We start from the raw sequence: 18,691 nt of genomic DNA on the forward strand, positions 1-18,691 counted from the left end.
TAAACAATAATAATAATTATACTTCTTATGAGAACTTTAACAGATGGTGGATACTTGAACTCACATAACTTTAGCACATAAACAGTGTGATACCACGTAAGGTACAAATTAAACATGGTTTAATAACAACACCCTATAAAGGAATCTTTCCCAGTCTTTAGCACTCACTGATTCCACTATGTGCAGGATTAGTGCACATGAGTAGCAGTACCTATGCTACTAGGTAGGATATGCGGGATTTGAGAGGCCAAAAAGCTTCCTGTTCTTAGGTAGCTAATGGAGACGCCTTTCCACAATGGGCAGCCTTGCTCAGCGGCTGTCACACTGACGGCAATGGACAGCTGTTACCCATACCTTGATGGGACTAGCTTTCCGAGAGCATGTGTAAACAGAGCTTCATTTCTAAAGGGAGGTCGTTTGGATATGGAAGGCACAAAGCTGAGATTCTAACGTTAGTTGCTCCAAGTAAGGCATTTGCCAAGAGTTGGGCTTTGCATGTATGGGTCCACCACCAACTCATCCTACACCTCATGCTTATAATATGAGAGTACAAATATACATAGAGAGAAAGGAGCTCGACTTGAACCAGCCTGCGGAGGAACAGCTCTTCTTAAGGGCAAGCAAAAATCTGCTTCCGCAAAATGCTGGGATAGGCATGGGCTGGGATGGGAGTGATGTAGGTGTCACTAAAAGCGTCAGAACAAATTCCCTAACTTTCAAGTTCTTGACCTGAAAGTACGTTTGCTGGCCATCTCAGGGCACCATTAGTGAGTCTAGGATACATAAATGCATAAGAAACGATATAAGAAACAATACTTATGGAAAATTTTCCTCCACCCCTCCTATCTAAGCTAACATTTACTTGCTTCTGTGACTGCTGCTCCTCTACCACTGCTGATGGCATAAGGCATAGGAGCTGTAACACCACACGCTCTGGTTTATAAAAAGTTGACTTTGCGTAAAGGCTAGAAGCACCTTGCCATTCAATCATTCAATCAGAAATTTAGAAATCCCTAGGCAAGTGGCAAGATTAGAAACCTCTCTAAAGTTAGCGGATAACAGCGATTCACAAATTGTCCTGTGAATCCGATTCACTCGGAGGGCTTGTTAAAACACAGACTGCTGGGCCCACCTCGGCGGGTCTGGGTGCAGCCCGCGCTCTGCGTTCCCAAACAGTTTCCAAGCAATGCTGATGCTGCCCGTCTGAAGATTCCACTTTGAGAACCACTGGTGAGGAGATGACGCGAGGAGGGGATTTTCTAGGCCAGGACAGTCAGAGGCTCGCTCTACCCAAGACTCACCTCCCAGAGCTGCTCTCTGTACAAATTTTGGCAAAGTCCATGTAGATACACATTGTGTCTCTTCTCGTCTATGGACCGCAGGCATACAGATTGGATGGATCATAATTCCTTAATTTGTGGCCCACTCTCACCAGCGGTCCATGCATAACCCACGTGTTCATTCATTCACTCATTCATCCATTTCAATAACATAATAAACACCAGCCAAAATAAAAGCCAGGACCTTGAAAGAAACCTGCAGCCAATTTCACCCTACCTCCCATCCATCCTACCTCCCAACATATGAATTAACCAGTTACCCATCTTTCTCTTGCTTTTCTTGTTTACAGTATTATTAAATCTATAAACTGTGATACAGTCATACAGTGAAATACTGAATAATAGTCAAAACAAATAAACTCTACCGACAAACAATAATATGGGTGGATTACAGCAACATAATGCTAAGTGAGAAAAGTACAGATTACATACGGGTGATACCTGTTTATAACATTAGAAATATACACTTTTTAGGATGCCTTAAAATCACCATGCATTTTTAAATCTTTGTATTTTTTTCTAACCACTGAAGAAATAAATACAAATTTACTGGAAAAGAGTCAATGAGTAAAGAAATGCACCCAGTCAGTTTTAACAGGGGAGGATATGACCCCCACCCCCCCACATCGTGTCCTTCTGGGTCCCTAAAAAGCTCATCTTTCCATCCACAAATGCATCCTTTAGTTTCCACCCAGTAACTCTGAGGTTGAGAGCTCTGATAGGAATAGGCAATTCACACAAGAGGAAACAAAGGAGTAAACAAACACCCAGGGGAAAATGTTAACTTCGCTCACAATCAGAGAAATGCAAATTAAAGCACTTGAGGAGCTATCACTCTATGACTACTGAATCAGCAAAAATGGGAAAAAGAGAACAGCAGTGAACACCTGGGATATGACTAAAAACCTGATGTGTGCAGACAATACTAGCAGCAATGGAACGTTTTCAAAACACTTCCAAACAGCCCTATAACGAGGTGTAGTCATGAACTGTGCCGATGTACCACTGTGCCAAATTTACCCCGAAGAAATATCTCAATGGAAACAAACAACCTAGATGCCCCCCAACAATGCAACAATTCAGAAAACCGCGGCAGAGCACGGTGATGGCGTGTAATGCAGCTGGACAAACTACAATTTTGAAGAGAAAATGTGTATTTGATATGTAATGCGTGAGACATACAAAATGGTAGGTGCATTACGGTTAACACCACGTGTAGGAGGGCTGCAAGGTAAAGAGCAGAAATTAACGTGGCTGTTGTATTTGGCCGTGGGATACATGTTGCTTTCTTCAGTGCTACTGTGGTGCGCTGTCGTGATTACTTTTTTAAGAGCTTGAGAGGCTCCTACCTTGAGAACTTTCGCAGCTCTCCTCGTCGCTGTTGTCTTGACAGTTATTCTGCCCATCGCAAATGAAGCTCTTGTCAATGCAGAGGCCGTTCTTGCAGTGGTAGCGGGCGGTGGAGCAAAGCAGAGGGTTTGCTGCTGTGAAAGGAAAGCAGAGCAGATCACCAGGGGGTGGTTAGCCAGTTCCCTTGGGACCCCCTAGACCCTTCTCCAGCCAAGGGTACGTCCTGCTCGGGAAGCAGCGAGCTCATCTTCTAGGATGGTTGATTCAAACCCTGTCCTGGGAGACTGGCCAGGTAATGACCTGGACAGGATGAGCCTTACTCTGCTCCGTCCTAAAAGCTCCTTCTCCCACGTCATCATGCTGGTGCCTATAACCATACCAGCATGGCCAGGGGGCAACGCCTCGCCCCACTGGTCAACCTCTAGGCAGGCCAGCAGCCTCTGAGGGGCCTGGGGCAAAACCCGAGTCTCCCGGGAGAGTCAAGAGAGAAGAACAGAGCAGAAGGAGCGGCTGGGTCGGGGATCCATGAACCTCTGCCGCTGATGGAGCGATGGCATCACCTAATTGAGGGGCTACGTCAAATCCTTCTGGTTCCCGAGCTACGGACCAGCCTGGTACGTCCTCATGCTCCTTTACAGCTCACCAAGGGGAGCTCAGTGGTCTCCATCTCTGCTTTGCAATCAAAGAAGCCCAGTAACCCAATTGGTCAGCCCGAGCGACTCCCTGTTGCAGACACTTTCAGGAACCTCAATACAATGACAGAAATGGCCCCTCCCCTCAAGAAGGAGGGTAGCAACCAGTGAGTATCAGGTCAACACAAAACTCCTTAACAACATGGAAGCCTATCCCCATGAAAAATCACTATTTCCACAGCACAATTTATCTTGCTTCCCCACTCCTTGCCCTGCAATTCAAGCAAGGCTCTTTCCGGGGCTCTCTGTTCATAATTGAAGCAGCAAAGTAGAAATTACTCCAGCCCCAGCTCTGCCATTTATTAGCTGTGTGATCTTGGGCAACTTACCTCACCTCTCTGAGCCTCAGTTCCTTGATCTGTGTGCAGAACTGGCTCCATAATTTGCGGGGCCCAGTGCAAACTGAAAATGTGAGGTCAGCTGTTCAAAAATTATTTAAAAATTCAAGAAGATAAGTGCTGGGCATAAAGCCAGTGAGCCGTGCATCTAAGCTACGCATGGATCCTGTGCTGGTCACAGGTCCGTGAAGCTGGGCCTGCTACTTACAGTATTAATTTCAGCATCATATAAGATGACATGTGAGAAAACGTACAGAGCAGAGTCTGACACATAGCACAGGCTCAGGAAATGTTGGACGTGCTCCCCAAGTTATGTCTGACTCAGTCCCCCAGAGTGTGGTCCTCCTTGAAGGAGCGACACTGGTGATTACGAAGAGGGGTCCTCATGGGATCTCGGGCTGTGAACTGAGCCAGCACCTGCATTATACGTGGCACGAAGAGCACCAGAGAGGGATGGCAGACCCAGCACTAAATATTGCAATGGGATCAGGAACAAGTCAGCACTGGCATCTCTGGGTGGTCCTCCCCAGCAGGATGGTAGTTGTAATCTATCTTCCCCATACGCTTCACAGAACCATTGTTAAGATGCACAGAGATCACAGCTGCAGAGATCACAGCTGCAGACCTCACAGGGCCCTGGAAACCTGAAGGGCTGTGGAGTTTTTTGATTTTTAACTGTTCAATTCAGAAAGTTTGATTTGAAAGGTCAGAGGAAGTAGAGGGATGGGGAAGCCAGCGCTCTTAGTTTTGAAGATGAAGGACCAGTATGAAGGCAAGCAAAAGGAGTCTGGCCTGAAAATGGAAATTTTAATTATTTAAATCGCTGTGGGCCAGAGAACGGTTCCACTTGATCATGCTGAAATCAAGGTCTGACTTCAGCCAAAACCAAAATGGGGAAACCCAAAACCACAAGTCACATTTGGTTTCTGCCCGAGGCAGCCCTCCAAACCCTTCAGCATCCCACCACAGTGGCCTCCGGCTTCCCTGGGACCTTGTGGGTCACGTCTATGCAGCCAAAGCATCAGCAACAATCAGCTCACTCGAACAGACAGCCCCGGAAAGGCACCCGAATTGCTCCGAGGTGGGGCTGCTGCAAACTTACATAACCTCCCCACCCTCCCCCCACCCCCCCACCCAGTTGGGAAAGCTGTGCTGAAACAACCTTGCAGACACCACTGGCATCTACGTACTTCTCTTCAGCCTTAGACCCTTTCAACCTCACAAACGTTCCCAAGGAAAAGTCATATGTGTGTGTGTGCGTGCATGTGTGTATATACAGGCACACCACATATATGTGTATATATGTATGTGTGTGTATATCCAGATCACACACCTCTTCAAATGAATTAAGACCAACTGTACCTTCACACACAGCTCTACTGATAAAAAAGCCACAGGGATTGAAAATCAGTTTCAATGCGTAGAATGAGTGACTATATTTGGTTCTGATGCATATAACCAAAAGAACTGGGACCAGAATATAGAAAGAACTCTCACAACTCAAAAGAAAAAGGACAAACAACTCAACAGGAAAATGGGCAAAGGACACGACCAGGCAATTCCCATCAGAGCAATGGCAAACGCTCAATGACAACGTGAAGACGTGTTGACCATGGCCAGTAATGAAGCATCACTTTAACTGCAGCAGACTCGCCAAACTTAAGGTCTTAAAATCCCAGGTTGTTGGCCAGGATGGGGAGGGAGAGAGGGCCTCAGAGACTATTCTTGGGAGTGCACATTGCTAGATCCACCTTGGAGACCAATTTAGTGATACCTGATGATGTTTAAGAGGCATATGTCCCACGGCCCAGTCATTTCACTTCCAGCTACACACCCAGGAGAGAATCCTGAACAAACAAAAATGTCTGCTGAGGCACTGTTCGTAAAATAAAAATATTAGAAATGACCCAAATGTTCACCCACAGGAGAATTAATACCATGTGCTACCTTGTTAGAATTCTACAGCAGGGGATGGCTAGCTTTTTCTGTACCCAGCCAGATAGTAAATATTCTAGGCTTTGCTAACCTTTGGGTCTTGGACTCTGTCTTAAATACTCAACTTTGCCATTGTGGTACAAAGCAGCCGTGGAAAATTTGTAAATGAAGGGCAGGGCTGTGCTCCAATAAAACCTGCTATACGGGTAACAAATTCATTTGAAGTAAGTAACTTTCAAAACAGGTTGTAGGCCAATTTGGCCCAGGGGCCAATCCTCGCTGAACAGCAGTGAAGAATGAATGAACCAATAAACAACAAGGTCCTACTGTATAACATAGGGAACTATAAGGCATTCAATATCCTGGGATAAACCATAATGGAAAAGAATATAAAAAAAGAATGCATATATGTGTATAACTGAGTCACTTTGCTGTACAGCAGAAATTAACACAACATTGTAAATCAACTATACTTCAATAAAAAAGAATACAAAATTTTAAAAAATGAAGGCACCAGAATCAAGATGGATCAATCTCACGAATACAATAGTAGGGGAGAAGTTATAGAAGATATATGCAAGTTATAGAAGATATAAAAGTTACATAAGAATATGCATAGTGTTGTACCACTTAGAAGTTACCCAGGCAAAAGAATACTACCAATTACTGAAGGTACAAAAATATATACTTGCATTGGAAGAAACAACCCTAAGTTTAGGACAGTGGATGCCTCTGGAGAGAAGGGAGAAGAATCGGGTTGGAGAGGGGTGTACTGAAGACTTGTACTGATATTTGGTAACACTTTTTTATTTTAAAGATCTGAAGCAAGTAAAGCAATATGGTAATATGATTTTTTCATTGAAATATAATTCACATATAACATATTAGTTTGAGCTGTACAACATAATGATTTGCTATATGTATATACTGCAAAATGATCACCACAATAAGTCTAGTTAACACCTGCCACCACACATAGTTATAAAATCTTTTTTGTGATGAAAACTTTTAGGATCTACTCTCTTAGCAACTTTCAAATACATAATATGGTATTATTAACTATAGTTAATATAGTTATAATATTATGCTGTATTATTAATAATATAGTATTATTAACTATTGTAAATATAGTTATAATAATATAACCATAACTATAGGTACTATGATTTTTAAAACAGGTTGTTGGGAACGCAGGTGTTCATTTAATTTTATTTTTCCTCTTCAGTACGTTTAAAAGACTCCGCTGAAAGTTTTTAAGAGTCTAGTCTGGCAGAAATGTCTCAGTGATCACTCACTTTCCTTTTCTTTTTCTCTTTTCCCACAAAATTCTCCCTGGCCCACAGATCCCTGTCTTTAGTATCCTTCACACTTAGGTGCCCAGTTGCTCAGAGGACACAGGTACGCGCTGGTAAACAGCCACACCTGGAATTCCTCCTTGTCAAGGGCTCCTCATAAAACACTGTGTCCCTACCCCCAACGCAGGGCAGAGAAACAGAGGCAGAGGATGCTAGAGGAACACGCCCCAAACCCAGCAGCAAGCCAAAAAAAAAAGGCCTCCGAGCCATCACAACACACTTTGGGATGCTGGTGCCCTTCCAGTGACGGGACTGTCCTCAGGAAGGACCCGCAAGCCTTCCCCTCCCCAGGTCTATTGATTCTCCGTTTACATAAATTCCAACAAAGTTTGTGTTCCGGTTCCCAAGGACACAGCAAACTGGAAGGGAGAGAGGACGCTGTTGCCAACCTTCAGACAAACTGCTGGAAAGAAATAAAAGCTGACAACCATGGGAGGGGACCACAAAGCTATAAAAAGCCACCTTAAGAATTCCAAAAGCAGAGCAGCCTAAGATAGCTTCAAAAGAGACCAGAAAGTTTTAAAAGGAGCCAAAGCCAATCCTGTATTATAGCCCAGTCTAAAAACAAACGTTCCTAAGAATGGCCCTGTGCTGTCACCAACAGACATAGATACTGATGAAGCCAACAGGCAAGAGGTGACATATCTCAGAGAGATCCTCGTCACAGATAGACGCACTTACCCAGAATAAAATCTCCCCAAAGACCCTAGGCAGCTCAAGTTTCACTATATTTCTTCCAGGACCTCTGCAGCATTTATCAGGCTTAAGCCAAATTCAGGGTGCATGTAGGACCAACCCTACAGGCTCTGGGGGATTGGAAGTCAAGTCTTAGGGGTTCTTGTGATGCCCTGGACCCTCCCCCAGGAACCTGAAACATAACTGATCAACAGACACCCCACTGACTGCTCACGAAACCCTTCCTACTTTGGGATGTTATGTCTCTGTATCTTTTAGCAGTATTTAATGTGCTCTACATGTATGTTTTCTTCATCTTTCCTAAGGTTTCCCAGTCACTGAAAAAAATGTATCATTTTACTCCCTTAACTAGGAAGAGGAACATTACATTTTACGGTATTTATTTCAGTAAGGATGGAAAACTGTCTGCAGACTTAACTTCAAAAACTCAACTGCGACTCCAAAGTTTCCCAGCTATTATTACCACAACAAACAAAGAGATCTAAGAATCTGTTTCCCAGCCCACAATACTCAGGAAAGAGTTGTCTCTTCCCGCCAGAGGGAGGGAGGAGTGAGAAGGTCAGACTCAGTGGTTAATTAACTGGCGGCATTTACTTCAACCACATCTGAAGGAAAGGACCCCCGGCCCACTTCAGTCATCCAAAAGCAACTGACCAGCTTCAAGACAGGAAATGAAGCAATCTGTCTCCAGCAGGACGTAGGAAATGGCGCCTTTAATTCATTTAAAGTCTGTGAAGTCGGCCCCTCTCCCACCTCAAAGGGTTCTTGACAAAACACATCAATGAGACCCTCCTGGCCACCATCCCCCACATTCCCCATCTGCTCTCCATCCCGGGGGGTGACCGCTTACTTCCTCACCGAACATCCCAACCTCATGGCCTCCGTGGGGATCTTGTCTTCCCAGCCCCCGTTTCCCTGGGAACCGGGCAACTGGGGGAGATGGAGCTGCCCTGAGGCGTGCTCTGTTCTGGGATGGAGGACGCCTGGCCCCGAACCTCTCTGCAAATAATCGGACCCATTAACAAGCACTGCTCCAAAATGCTGGCAGCCCCGGTCTTCAAAGCGGAGGCGGCTTCTCTGTGGCCAGCTGCAAGTTCTTGCCTTCCTTTCGGAGTCCACCCCCCAGGACCTCTCCTAGCAGCCCTTGGCCCCGAGGCAGAGCAGGGCCACGTGCAGCCACGTCTCAGAGCAAACCCCTCTTCCGAGTCTGGTCAAGCAGGACGAGGCAAAGGTTCCTTAATCCCATTTGCCTTTTCCCCAGCCTCTAAGGACACGGAGCATCTGAATTTTCAGAACCCCTCTAGAGGCAGCGCAGTGGCAGACCAGGATTCATTGCTAATGGCCGTTTGCTTCCTCCTCCTAGCAGAGGCCTCCTGAGCCTGCCTACCTCCTGTCCAAACCCCCAGCCTCCCTCCAATTTCGATGTCACCACTTTAACCACCGCCCTTCTGTGGATGGCTCCCCAAATCTTCCCTCCTGATGCTTCGTGGACACCGCTGCCTGAATGTCCCCTCATCTCAAACTCTGCATGTCTGAAACTGCCCACCTCCCCTCTCCCCCACCTCTCCCTCACTCCATGGCCCTACTCCTATTAAAGGGACCACCATGTCCCAGCTCCCCAGGCTCCAGCCATGCTTGACCTCGCTCTGCACTCAGCTCCGGATCAACTGCTCCTCATCGGGTATAAAATACAATCCCAGGTTGTTAACTTTTCTGTTTTTTCTCTTCCAGTTTTACTGAGATATGATTGACACACAGCATTGTATATGTTCAAGGTGTATAACATAATGATTTGATTTACATACATCATGAAATGATTATCACAATAAGTTTAGTGAACATGCATCATGTCATATAGATACAAAATTAAATAACCAGAAAAAAAAATTTTTCCTTGTGATGAGAACGGTTAGGATTTACTATCCTAACAACGTTTATATATAACATACAGCAATGTTAATTATATTATCATTTGTACATTACATCCCTCGAACGTATTAACTGGACTGTTAGCTTTTCATGACCGGCCCCAGCCTACACTTCCAAGCATACATTTCTCTGTAATGATTAGCGGTGAGGGCATGAAATCCACCTGGGTTCAAATTTCAGCTCTACCACTTACTAGCCACATGACATTAGAAAAATGCTTTAACTCCTTGAAGCCTCAATTTCGTCATCTAGAAAATGAAAATAGGAATAGTGCCCCTGTCTTAAGATTCTGTGAAAATTAAGATAATACAATTGATACAAATGAACCTATTTGCAAAACAGACTCACTGATGTAGAAAACAAACTTATGGTTACCAAGGGGGGAGTGCGGGAGGGATAAATTAGGAGACTGGGATTTTCATATACACACTACTGTATATAAAATACATAACTAATAAGAACCTACTGTTTAGCACAGGGAACTCTACTCAATTCTCTGTAATGGCCTTTTCCCTATATGGGAAAAGAATCTCAAAAAGAGTGGATATATGTATATGTATAAGTGACTCACGTTGCTGTACACCTAAAACTAACACAACATTGTAAATCAACTACACTCCAATAAAAATTAAAAAAAAAGATAACGCACCCAAATATCTGAGAATCGCACGGGACCCATAGCAGGTACTGTAATAATAATGATTGGGGACACACAGTATAGAGGTTAAGAGTTTGGAGCCTGGATTTAAACTACCTGGGTTGATGTCACAACTCTGCCACTTACTCTGTGACCTTAGGCAAGTTATTTAAGCTTTCTATGTCTCATTCCCATATCTACAAAAAGAAAGCCATAATAGTATCAAGTTAAAATGAGATCACATAGGTAAAGCATGTGGAAATGTAACATGCATAGAGCCACATTGCCAGCCAAGTGGCTCCTTTTGCCCTGCACAGTCTGCACACCTCCCTGCTTCTGCCTGGGCCTTCAGCCTGAAAGACTCCACCAAACTCTATTGCCAACTTTTAAATGGAAGCCATCCTCTTAGGTCCAACTCCTTCAACAACTCCCACTGGTGAGCCCAGAGGGAAGTAATCTCTCCCATCAGTGGTTCTCAGAGCACTCCCAACTGTCAACCCTCATGTGATTATTTGGGTAGGACTCTTTCTGCCTCCCTTGCTTGGGTATAACCTTAACATTGCCAGGGTCCTGCATCTGACCCCTCTCTATATCCCCTGCGGCATCCTGCATGGTGTTTGGCATAGAAACTGGGGAAAGAGGATGAGAGTCTGAAAGAACGTAGGAGCTGTGGTGAATGAACAATGTGCAGCCTAAATGTGCCCTCTGGGTGTACATCTGAAACCTCAAAAGAGACCAGTACATGCTCACGCTAACAATATATCCTGACCGCCTCTCTTCTTTAACCCTTTGTTTGATTAGTTGCTTGATCCATTCATTCTACAGACATTTACTGACTATTTCCTGTAAATGAAGCATTCTACTAGGCGCTGGGGATAAAAGAAAACTCAGTATGTTTTTTTTTTTTTCATATATATATATATTTTTTAACTTTTCATTTCTCTATTCTTTACAATAAACTGCATACATTTAGAGTGTACAATTTGGTATCCCAGTCTCCCGATTCGTTCCCCCCCCAGCCCTCCCCGCTTTCCCCACTTGGTGTCCATATGTTTGTTCTCTACATCTGTGTCTCTATTTCTGCCTTGCAAACTGGCTGATCTGTACCATTTTTCTATAGTCCACATATATGTGTTAATATACAATATTTGTTTTTCTCCTTCTGACTCATGTCACTCTGTATGACAGTCTCTAGGTCCATCCATGTCTCTAAAAATGTCCCAGTTTCATTGCTTTTTACAGCTGAGTAATATTCCATTGTATGTATGTACCACATCTTCTTTATCCATTCATCTGTTGATGGACATTTAGGTTGCTTCCATGTCCTGGCTATTGTAAATAGTGCTGCAATGAACATTGGAGTGCGTGTGTCTTTTTGAATTATGGTGTTCTCTGGGTATATGCCCAGCAGTGAGATTGCTGGATCATATGGTAGTTCTATTTTTCGTTTTGCAAGGAACCTCCATACTGTTTTCCATAGTGGCTGTATCAATTTACATTCCCACCAGCAATGCAAGAGCGTTCCTTTTTCTCCACACCCTCTCCAGCATTTACTGTTTGTAGACTCAGTCTGTTCTTAAAAAGCTTACACTCCAGTGGGGAGACAGACAGGTCAATGTGCACTGAAGATGAAGCATGAGAAGTGTAATTTCTTCCACATGCACTTATCGCATGCTAAGGCAGAATCAGACCATACACTCGGCACTGGGAGTCCAGCTGGGAACCATGCAACAAAACCAACTCATGGTCATCATGGTGTAGCAGAGATGGCACAAAATAAACAAAAAGTAGTGATAAGTGCAGAGGAGAAGAGTGAAGCAGGAGATGGAGACAGAGTGGGAGACTGGGGAGGAGAGGAGTCATTTTTACAGGGTGTTCAAGGCAGGCCTCTCTGATTAGCTGACATTCGTTTGGAGGAGGCCCAAGACGGTGTGCCAACACTCAGGAGAATGACCAGCCCAGGCTCGACTCCCTAAGGAAGCAGGTCACACAGGAGCGTTTAAGGGGACCCTGCTGATGGAGCTCAGAAGCATGGGTTGTAAGCATCCTCTGTGCACCCAGTCCCTCTGATGTGAGGCACAGCTCCTTTAGGCTTCCACCCATGGATCTGCTGAAGGGGAAGAGGAAACGTAGAATCTAATCTGGTTGACATGAATGAAGCTGCAGAAATACACAAGCACCAAGGGGCTCCGTGATTAAAAGATACAGACACACTGGCTGAGCAATTCAGCTCTTCAGGGGCTCAGGCAAGAATTCATCAGGAGTGGGAGAAACACAGTCTAGGACACAGTGGGTTTTCTGAGCACGACTACACCGAAAACAGCAGCAGAAGATCCAGCTTGAATATATTTTCCACCGTGGTCACCCAGACCATCCTGCCATCTCAGGCCCTGGCAGGAGTCCTCACCCTCACTGACAGAGGACCTGGGGAGAGCTTGCTGCCAGTGGATCCAGGGCTTCACCTCCACCCAAGAATGTCCGCGCACAAGGCAGGAGGAAGAGGCCAAACACAGTAAAAAGGAGAAAGCAAGGAAGTGAAAGGGCAAAATCTCAGCACTGTGATCCTCTAGAAGGGAACACTGGTCCTTGCTTATTCCCACCCCCCCACCCCCAAAATGAATGCAAACAGTGGAAAAACACAACCACAGAAATAAAGTTCTTTAAAGATATGTCTCTCGAGAGAGCAATTTCAAGCAGTATCAGCAGTATTTCCTCTTGTGGAACTGAAAACCACAGCCACAGAAACATAGAGAAAATGAAACAGCAGAGGACTTTGTACCAGATGAAGGGACAGGATAAAACCCCAGAAAAAAAACTAAATGAAGAGGAGATAGGCATCATTCCAGAAAAAGAATTCAGAATAATGATGGTGAAGATGATCCAGGACTTTGAAAAAAGACTGGATGCAAAGATCGAAAAGTTTACCAAAGACCTAGAAGAATTAAAGAACAAACAAACAGAGATATGCAACACAATAACTGAAATGAAAAATACACTAGAAGGAACTAACAGCAGATTAACTGAGGCAGAAGGGCGAATAAGTGGCCTGGAAGACAGAATGGTGATAATCACTGATGTGGAAAAGAATAAAGAAAAAAGAATGAGAAGAACTGAAGACAGCCTACGAGACCTCTGGGACAATGTTAAATGCACCAACATTCACATCATAGGGGTCCCAGAAGGAGAAGAGAGAGAGAAAGGACCTGAGAAAATATTGGAAGAGATTATAGTTGAAAACTTCCCTAACATGGGAAAGGAAATAGCTACCCAAGTCCAGGAAGTGCAGAGAGTCCCAGGCAGGATAAACCCAAGGAGAAACATGCCAAGACATATAGTAGTCAAACTGACAAAAATTAAAGACAGAGAAAAGTTATTAAAAGCAACAAGGGAAAAATGACAAATAACATACAAGGGAACTCCCATCAGGTTAACAGCTAATTTCTCAGCAGAAACTCTGCAAGCCAGAAGGGAGTGGCAGGATATATTTCAAGTGATGAAATGGAAGAATCTACAACCAAGAATCCTATACCCAGCAAGGACGTCATTCAGACTCGACGGGGAAATCAAAAGCTTTACAGACAAGCAACAGCTAAGAGAATTCAGCACCACAAAACCAGCCCTACAACAAATGCTAAAGGAACTTCTCTAAGCGGGAAACATAAGAGAAGAAAAGGACCTACAAAAACAAAAACAAAACCATTAAGAAAATGGTAATAGGAACATACATATCAATAATTACCTTGAATGTAAATGGACTAAATGCACCAACCAAAAGACACAGACTGGTACACTAAAGTCAATCAGTTGTATTTATACACATATCCCCATATTCCCTCCCTCCCGCGACTCCCCCCATCCTACCCATCCCGGCCAGTGTAAAGCAATTATATTCCAATAAAAAGCCAAAAAAAAAAAAAAAAAAAAAAGGACATACACTGGCTGAGTGGATACAAAAACAAGACCCATATATATACTGTCTACAAGAGACCCACTTCAGACCTAGGGACACATACAGACGGAAAGTAAGGGGATGGAAAAAGATATTCCATGCAAATGAAAATCAAAAGAAAGCTGGAGTAGCAATACTCATATTAGATAAAATAGACTTTAAAATAAAAAATGTTACAAGAGACAAGAAAGGACATTACATAAAGATCAAGGGATCCATCCAAGAAGAGGAGATAACAATTATAAATATATATGCACCCAATATAGGAGCACCTCAATACATAAGGCACATGCTAACAACTATGAAAGAGGAAATGCAAGGCAAAAATAGAGACACAGATGTAGAAAACAAACATATGGACACCAAGTGGGGAAAGTGGGGAGGATTGGTAGGGAATGAATTGGGAGATTGGGACACCAAATTGTACACTCTAAATATATGCTGTTTATTGTCTGTTAACTGTAACTCAATAACAGCTCTTAAAAAAAATATGTCTCTCCAATTATTTGCTGAAGTCAAGACATCACCCAACAAAACTCCTCCTTTACCTTTTATTTCTTTTTACCATTTTATTACGGAAAATTTCAATTACATACAAAAATAGAGCCTGGCATAGGGAACCCCTGTGTTCTGATCACCTGGCTTTAATAATTACCAATATGATCCAAAAATGGTCAGAAGACCTAAATAGATATCTCTCCAAAGAAGACATACAGATGGTCAACCGGCACATGAAAAGATGCTCAACGTCACTAACTATTAGAGAGATGCAAATCAAAATTACGAGGTACCACCTCACACCAGTCAGAATGGCCATCATTTAAAAGTCTACAAATAACAAATGCTGGAGACGGTACAGAGAAAAGAGAACCCTCCTACAGTGTAGTAGGAATGTAAGTTGGTGCAGCCATGGCAGAAAACAGAGTGAAGGTTCCTCAGAAAACTAAAAATAGAATTACCATATGATCAAGCAATCCCACTCCTGGACATACATCTGGACAAAACTATAATTAAAAAAGATACATGCAGTGCTATGTTCATAGCAGCTCTATTCAAAATAGCCAAGACATGGAAACAACCTAAATGTCCATCGACAGGTGAATAAACAAGACGTGGTACATATATATAATGGAATACTATCAGCCACAAAAACAACAACAACAAAATAATGCCATTTGCAGCAACATGGATGCAACTAGAGATTATCATACTAAGTGAAGTAAGTCAGACAGAGAAAGACAAATACCATATGATATCACTTATATGCGGAATCTAAAATATGACACAAATGAACCTACCTATGTAACAGAAACAGAATCAGGAACATAGAGACCAGACTGGTGGTTGCCAAGGGGGAGGGGGTTGGAGGAGGGGGTTAGAGGAGGGATGAAGCAGGGGGTTGGGGTTAGCAGATGTAGGCTTTTATGTATGGACTGGATAAATAGCAAGGTCCTACTGTATAGCACAGTGAACTATATTCAATATCCTATGATAAACCATAACGGAAAGAATATTTTAAAAAAGAATGTATATATATGTATAATGAATCACTTTGCTGTACAGCAGTAATTAATACAACATTGTAAATCAACTATACTTCAATTTAAAAAAAGAAAGAAAAAATGTATTTTCCAGTGTCTAAGCAATAAACCCATAATTAAAATGAAAAAAAAAATTACCAATACGCTGTTTCAGTCCTACCCCACCCATCATTCCACATCCCCCGGGCCAAGGAGAAAGGCTTGAAACACATCCCGGATAACATGTAATTTCACTTTCATATACTCCGTATATGTTTCTCAAAGATAAGGACTATTTAAAAATAATAAACAGGATGCCACCCTGACAGGTAAAAAACTAACAATATTGCCTTAATATCATCAGATATATGATCACAATTCAAGATTTCCTAACTATCTCAATTTTTTAAACCGTTGGTTTGTCTGAATCAAGGTTAAAACAGTGTCCACATATTACAACTGGTCGGTTTGTTTCTTAGTCTCTTTGAATCTGTAGGTTCCCCTTTCCTCTATTTTTTTTTCTTAGAATTTATTATTTGTGGATGAAACCAAGTGGTGCAGAGTGTTCCACATTCTGAATCCAGCAGTTTGTTTAGCCACAAGGTCACTAACATATTCCTCTGTCTCTGAATTTCCTGTGAACTAGTGGTTACTGTTAAGAGCGGAATGTTCATGTTTCCCCCAAATTCACATGTGGAAACCCTAACCCCTAATGGATAGAATTAGGAGGTGGGGTCTTTGGGAGGTGCTGAGGGTTCGATGAGGTCATGAGGGTGATGTTCTCATGATGGGATAAGCGCCCTTATAAGATGAGGAGGATTCCTCTCTCTGTGTGCACACACACAGGAAGGCCATGTGAGGTTATGACCAGAAAGAGGGTCCACACCACTAACCTGACCACACTGGTACTCTGATCCTGGACTTTCACATCTGTGAGAAGTAAGTTTCTGTGGTGTACGCCACCCGGTGTTTGGTGTTCTATTACAGCAGCCTGAATTGACTAAGACAGACTTAGAGGCTCAATCAGATATAGGTTGGATGTTTGGGGGCAGAGATACCACATAGAGGTGATGTGTGTTCCTTTTGCGTCATATCAGAAGGCAAATGTCTGGTTGTCTCTTTTCATGGGATGCTCAAACTGACTTGCGGGAGGATCCAATTCCGGGTCAGATGCAGCTATCACACCACACCCTGGCTCTCCCACTGAATGCAGCTAAAGAAAACCTGGACAGAATACATGGAGCAGCTACTCACAGATTCTGAAAAGTAAAGGAGCAGACCAACTGGGGAAGAGGACCAAAATCTGAACCAGCACTGAAGTGGTGGTAAGTTTACCCTCTTTCTCCCCCTCTCAGACTTCCCAGGAAACCAGCAAATATTAGAGAGATCATGGAGAGGGAGGAACTTGGGAAAGCAATTTCATAAAGTTGTTTTTGAACTCCCAGGCTGATCCCCCAGCTGCACATGCATGGATCTGGTCTCAATCAGCACACCAAAGACAGTGAGAACTGAACACACAGACTACTGCCCTGGTCCCAGACGGGCCACTGGGAGGTGTAGACACAGGACAGATCCAAGCAGCACTGCAAAAGCAGTCTGAAAACAACTGCAACCACAACCCACAGAGGGCTGTTAGGAACTTGGGGCCTGACCCCAACAGGGTCATTTGTCCACTGAAACAAAAACATAAGCCTTCTCTGTGGGATTTAAACAAAACCCAAAGTGCCATACATGATCATCAAAATAACCAAAATACACTCCAAAATTACTTGGCACATGAAACAGGAAAGCCCCAACTCTCATGGAAAGATAATCAACAGACACCAGCACCAAGATAAGGCAAAAGTTGGAGTTTTGTGACAAAAACTTTAAAGCAGCTATTATACAAATACTCTAACAAGCAATCAGAAACACTCTCGAAACACACAGAAAATAGAAAGTCTCAGCAAAGGAACACAAGATATAAAGAAGAACCAAAAGGAAATTTCAGAACTGAAAAATATAGTAACTGAAATAAAAAAGAACTACATTGCATGGGCTCGAAAGCAGACTGGAGATGACAGAGGGAAAAGTAAACCTGACACATGAGTAATAGAAATTATCCAATCTGGACAATAAAAAGAAAAAAGATTGATTAAAAAATGAAGAGTTTCAGGGATCTAAAATTGTTATCAGAATCCCACAAGAAAAAGAGAAAGAGGATTGTAAATCAACTATATTTCAATCTTATGAAAGAGAGAGAGGACGTCCCTGGTGGTGTGGTGGTTAAGAATCTGCCTGACAATGCAGGGGACACAGGTTTGATCCCTGGTCCGGGAAGATTCCATGAACCGCAGAGCAACTAAGCCCGTGTGCCACAACTACTGAGCCTGCGCTCTGGAGCCCGTGAGCCACAACTACTGAAGCCCGCGTGCCTAGAACCGGTGCTCTGCAACAAGAGAAGCCACCACGAGAAGCCCGCTCACCGCAACAAAGAGTAGCCTCCACTCTCTGCAACTAGAGAGTAGCCTCCACTCTCCGCAACTGGAGAAAGCCCATGCACACCAATGAAGAACCAACACAGCCAATAAATAAATAGATAAATAAATAAATAAATTTTTAAAAAAAGAGAGACTAGCTGAAAATGTACTAAGTATGGCAAAAGACAAAACTCTACAGATTCAAAGAGAAACCTAAACAGGATAAACAAAGAAATCCACATACCCAGACACACTATCATCTAACTGGTAAAAACTAAAAACAAAACAAAACAAAAAAATCTTCAAAGCAACCAGAGAAAAGTGGTGTATTCTCTAAGAGAAAACAATTTACCATAACTGCAAATTTCTCACTGGAAGCAAAAGAAGCCAGAGGAAATGGCACAACATTTGAAAACGGCTTTAAAGAAAGAACTACCACCTCAGAATTCTATACGCAGTAAAAACATCCTTCAGGAAAGCAGGTGAAATAA

The 18,691-nt window shown here is 43.2% G+C and overlaps 1 protein-coding gene across 3 annotated transcripts in view; it reads right to left on the minus strand.

Annotated features, from left to right (window-relative positions):
• The window catches only part of LDLRAD3 (low density lipoprotein receptor class A domain containing 3), a 247,447-nt gene that overhangs the window by 109,985 nt on the left and 118,771 nt on the right, over positions 1-18,691 (minus strand). For all 3 annotated transcript variants that reach the window (XM_057695997.1, XM_057695999.1, XM_057695998.1), the window contains exon 4: positions 2,690-2,824. In XM_057695997.1, the coding sequence (XP_057551980.1) occupies positions 2,690-2,824 (135 nt within the window). The remainder of the gene's footprint in view (positions 1-2,689; positions 2,825-18,691) is intronic.

This window comes from Hippopotamus amphibius, chromosome 9 (assembly GCF_030028045.1).
Source record: "Hippopotamus amphibius kiboko isolate mHipAmp2 chromosome 9, mHipAmp2.hap2, whole genome shotgun sequence".
Lineage (NCBI taxonomy): Eukaryota > Metazoa > Chordata > Mammalia > Artiodactyla > Hippopotamidae > Hippopotamus > Hippopotamus amphibius.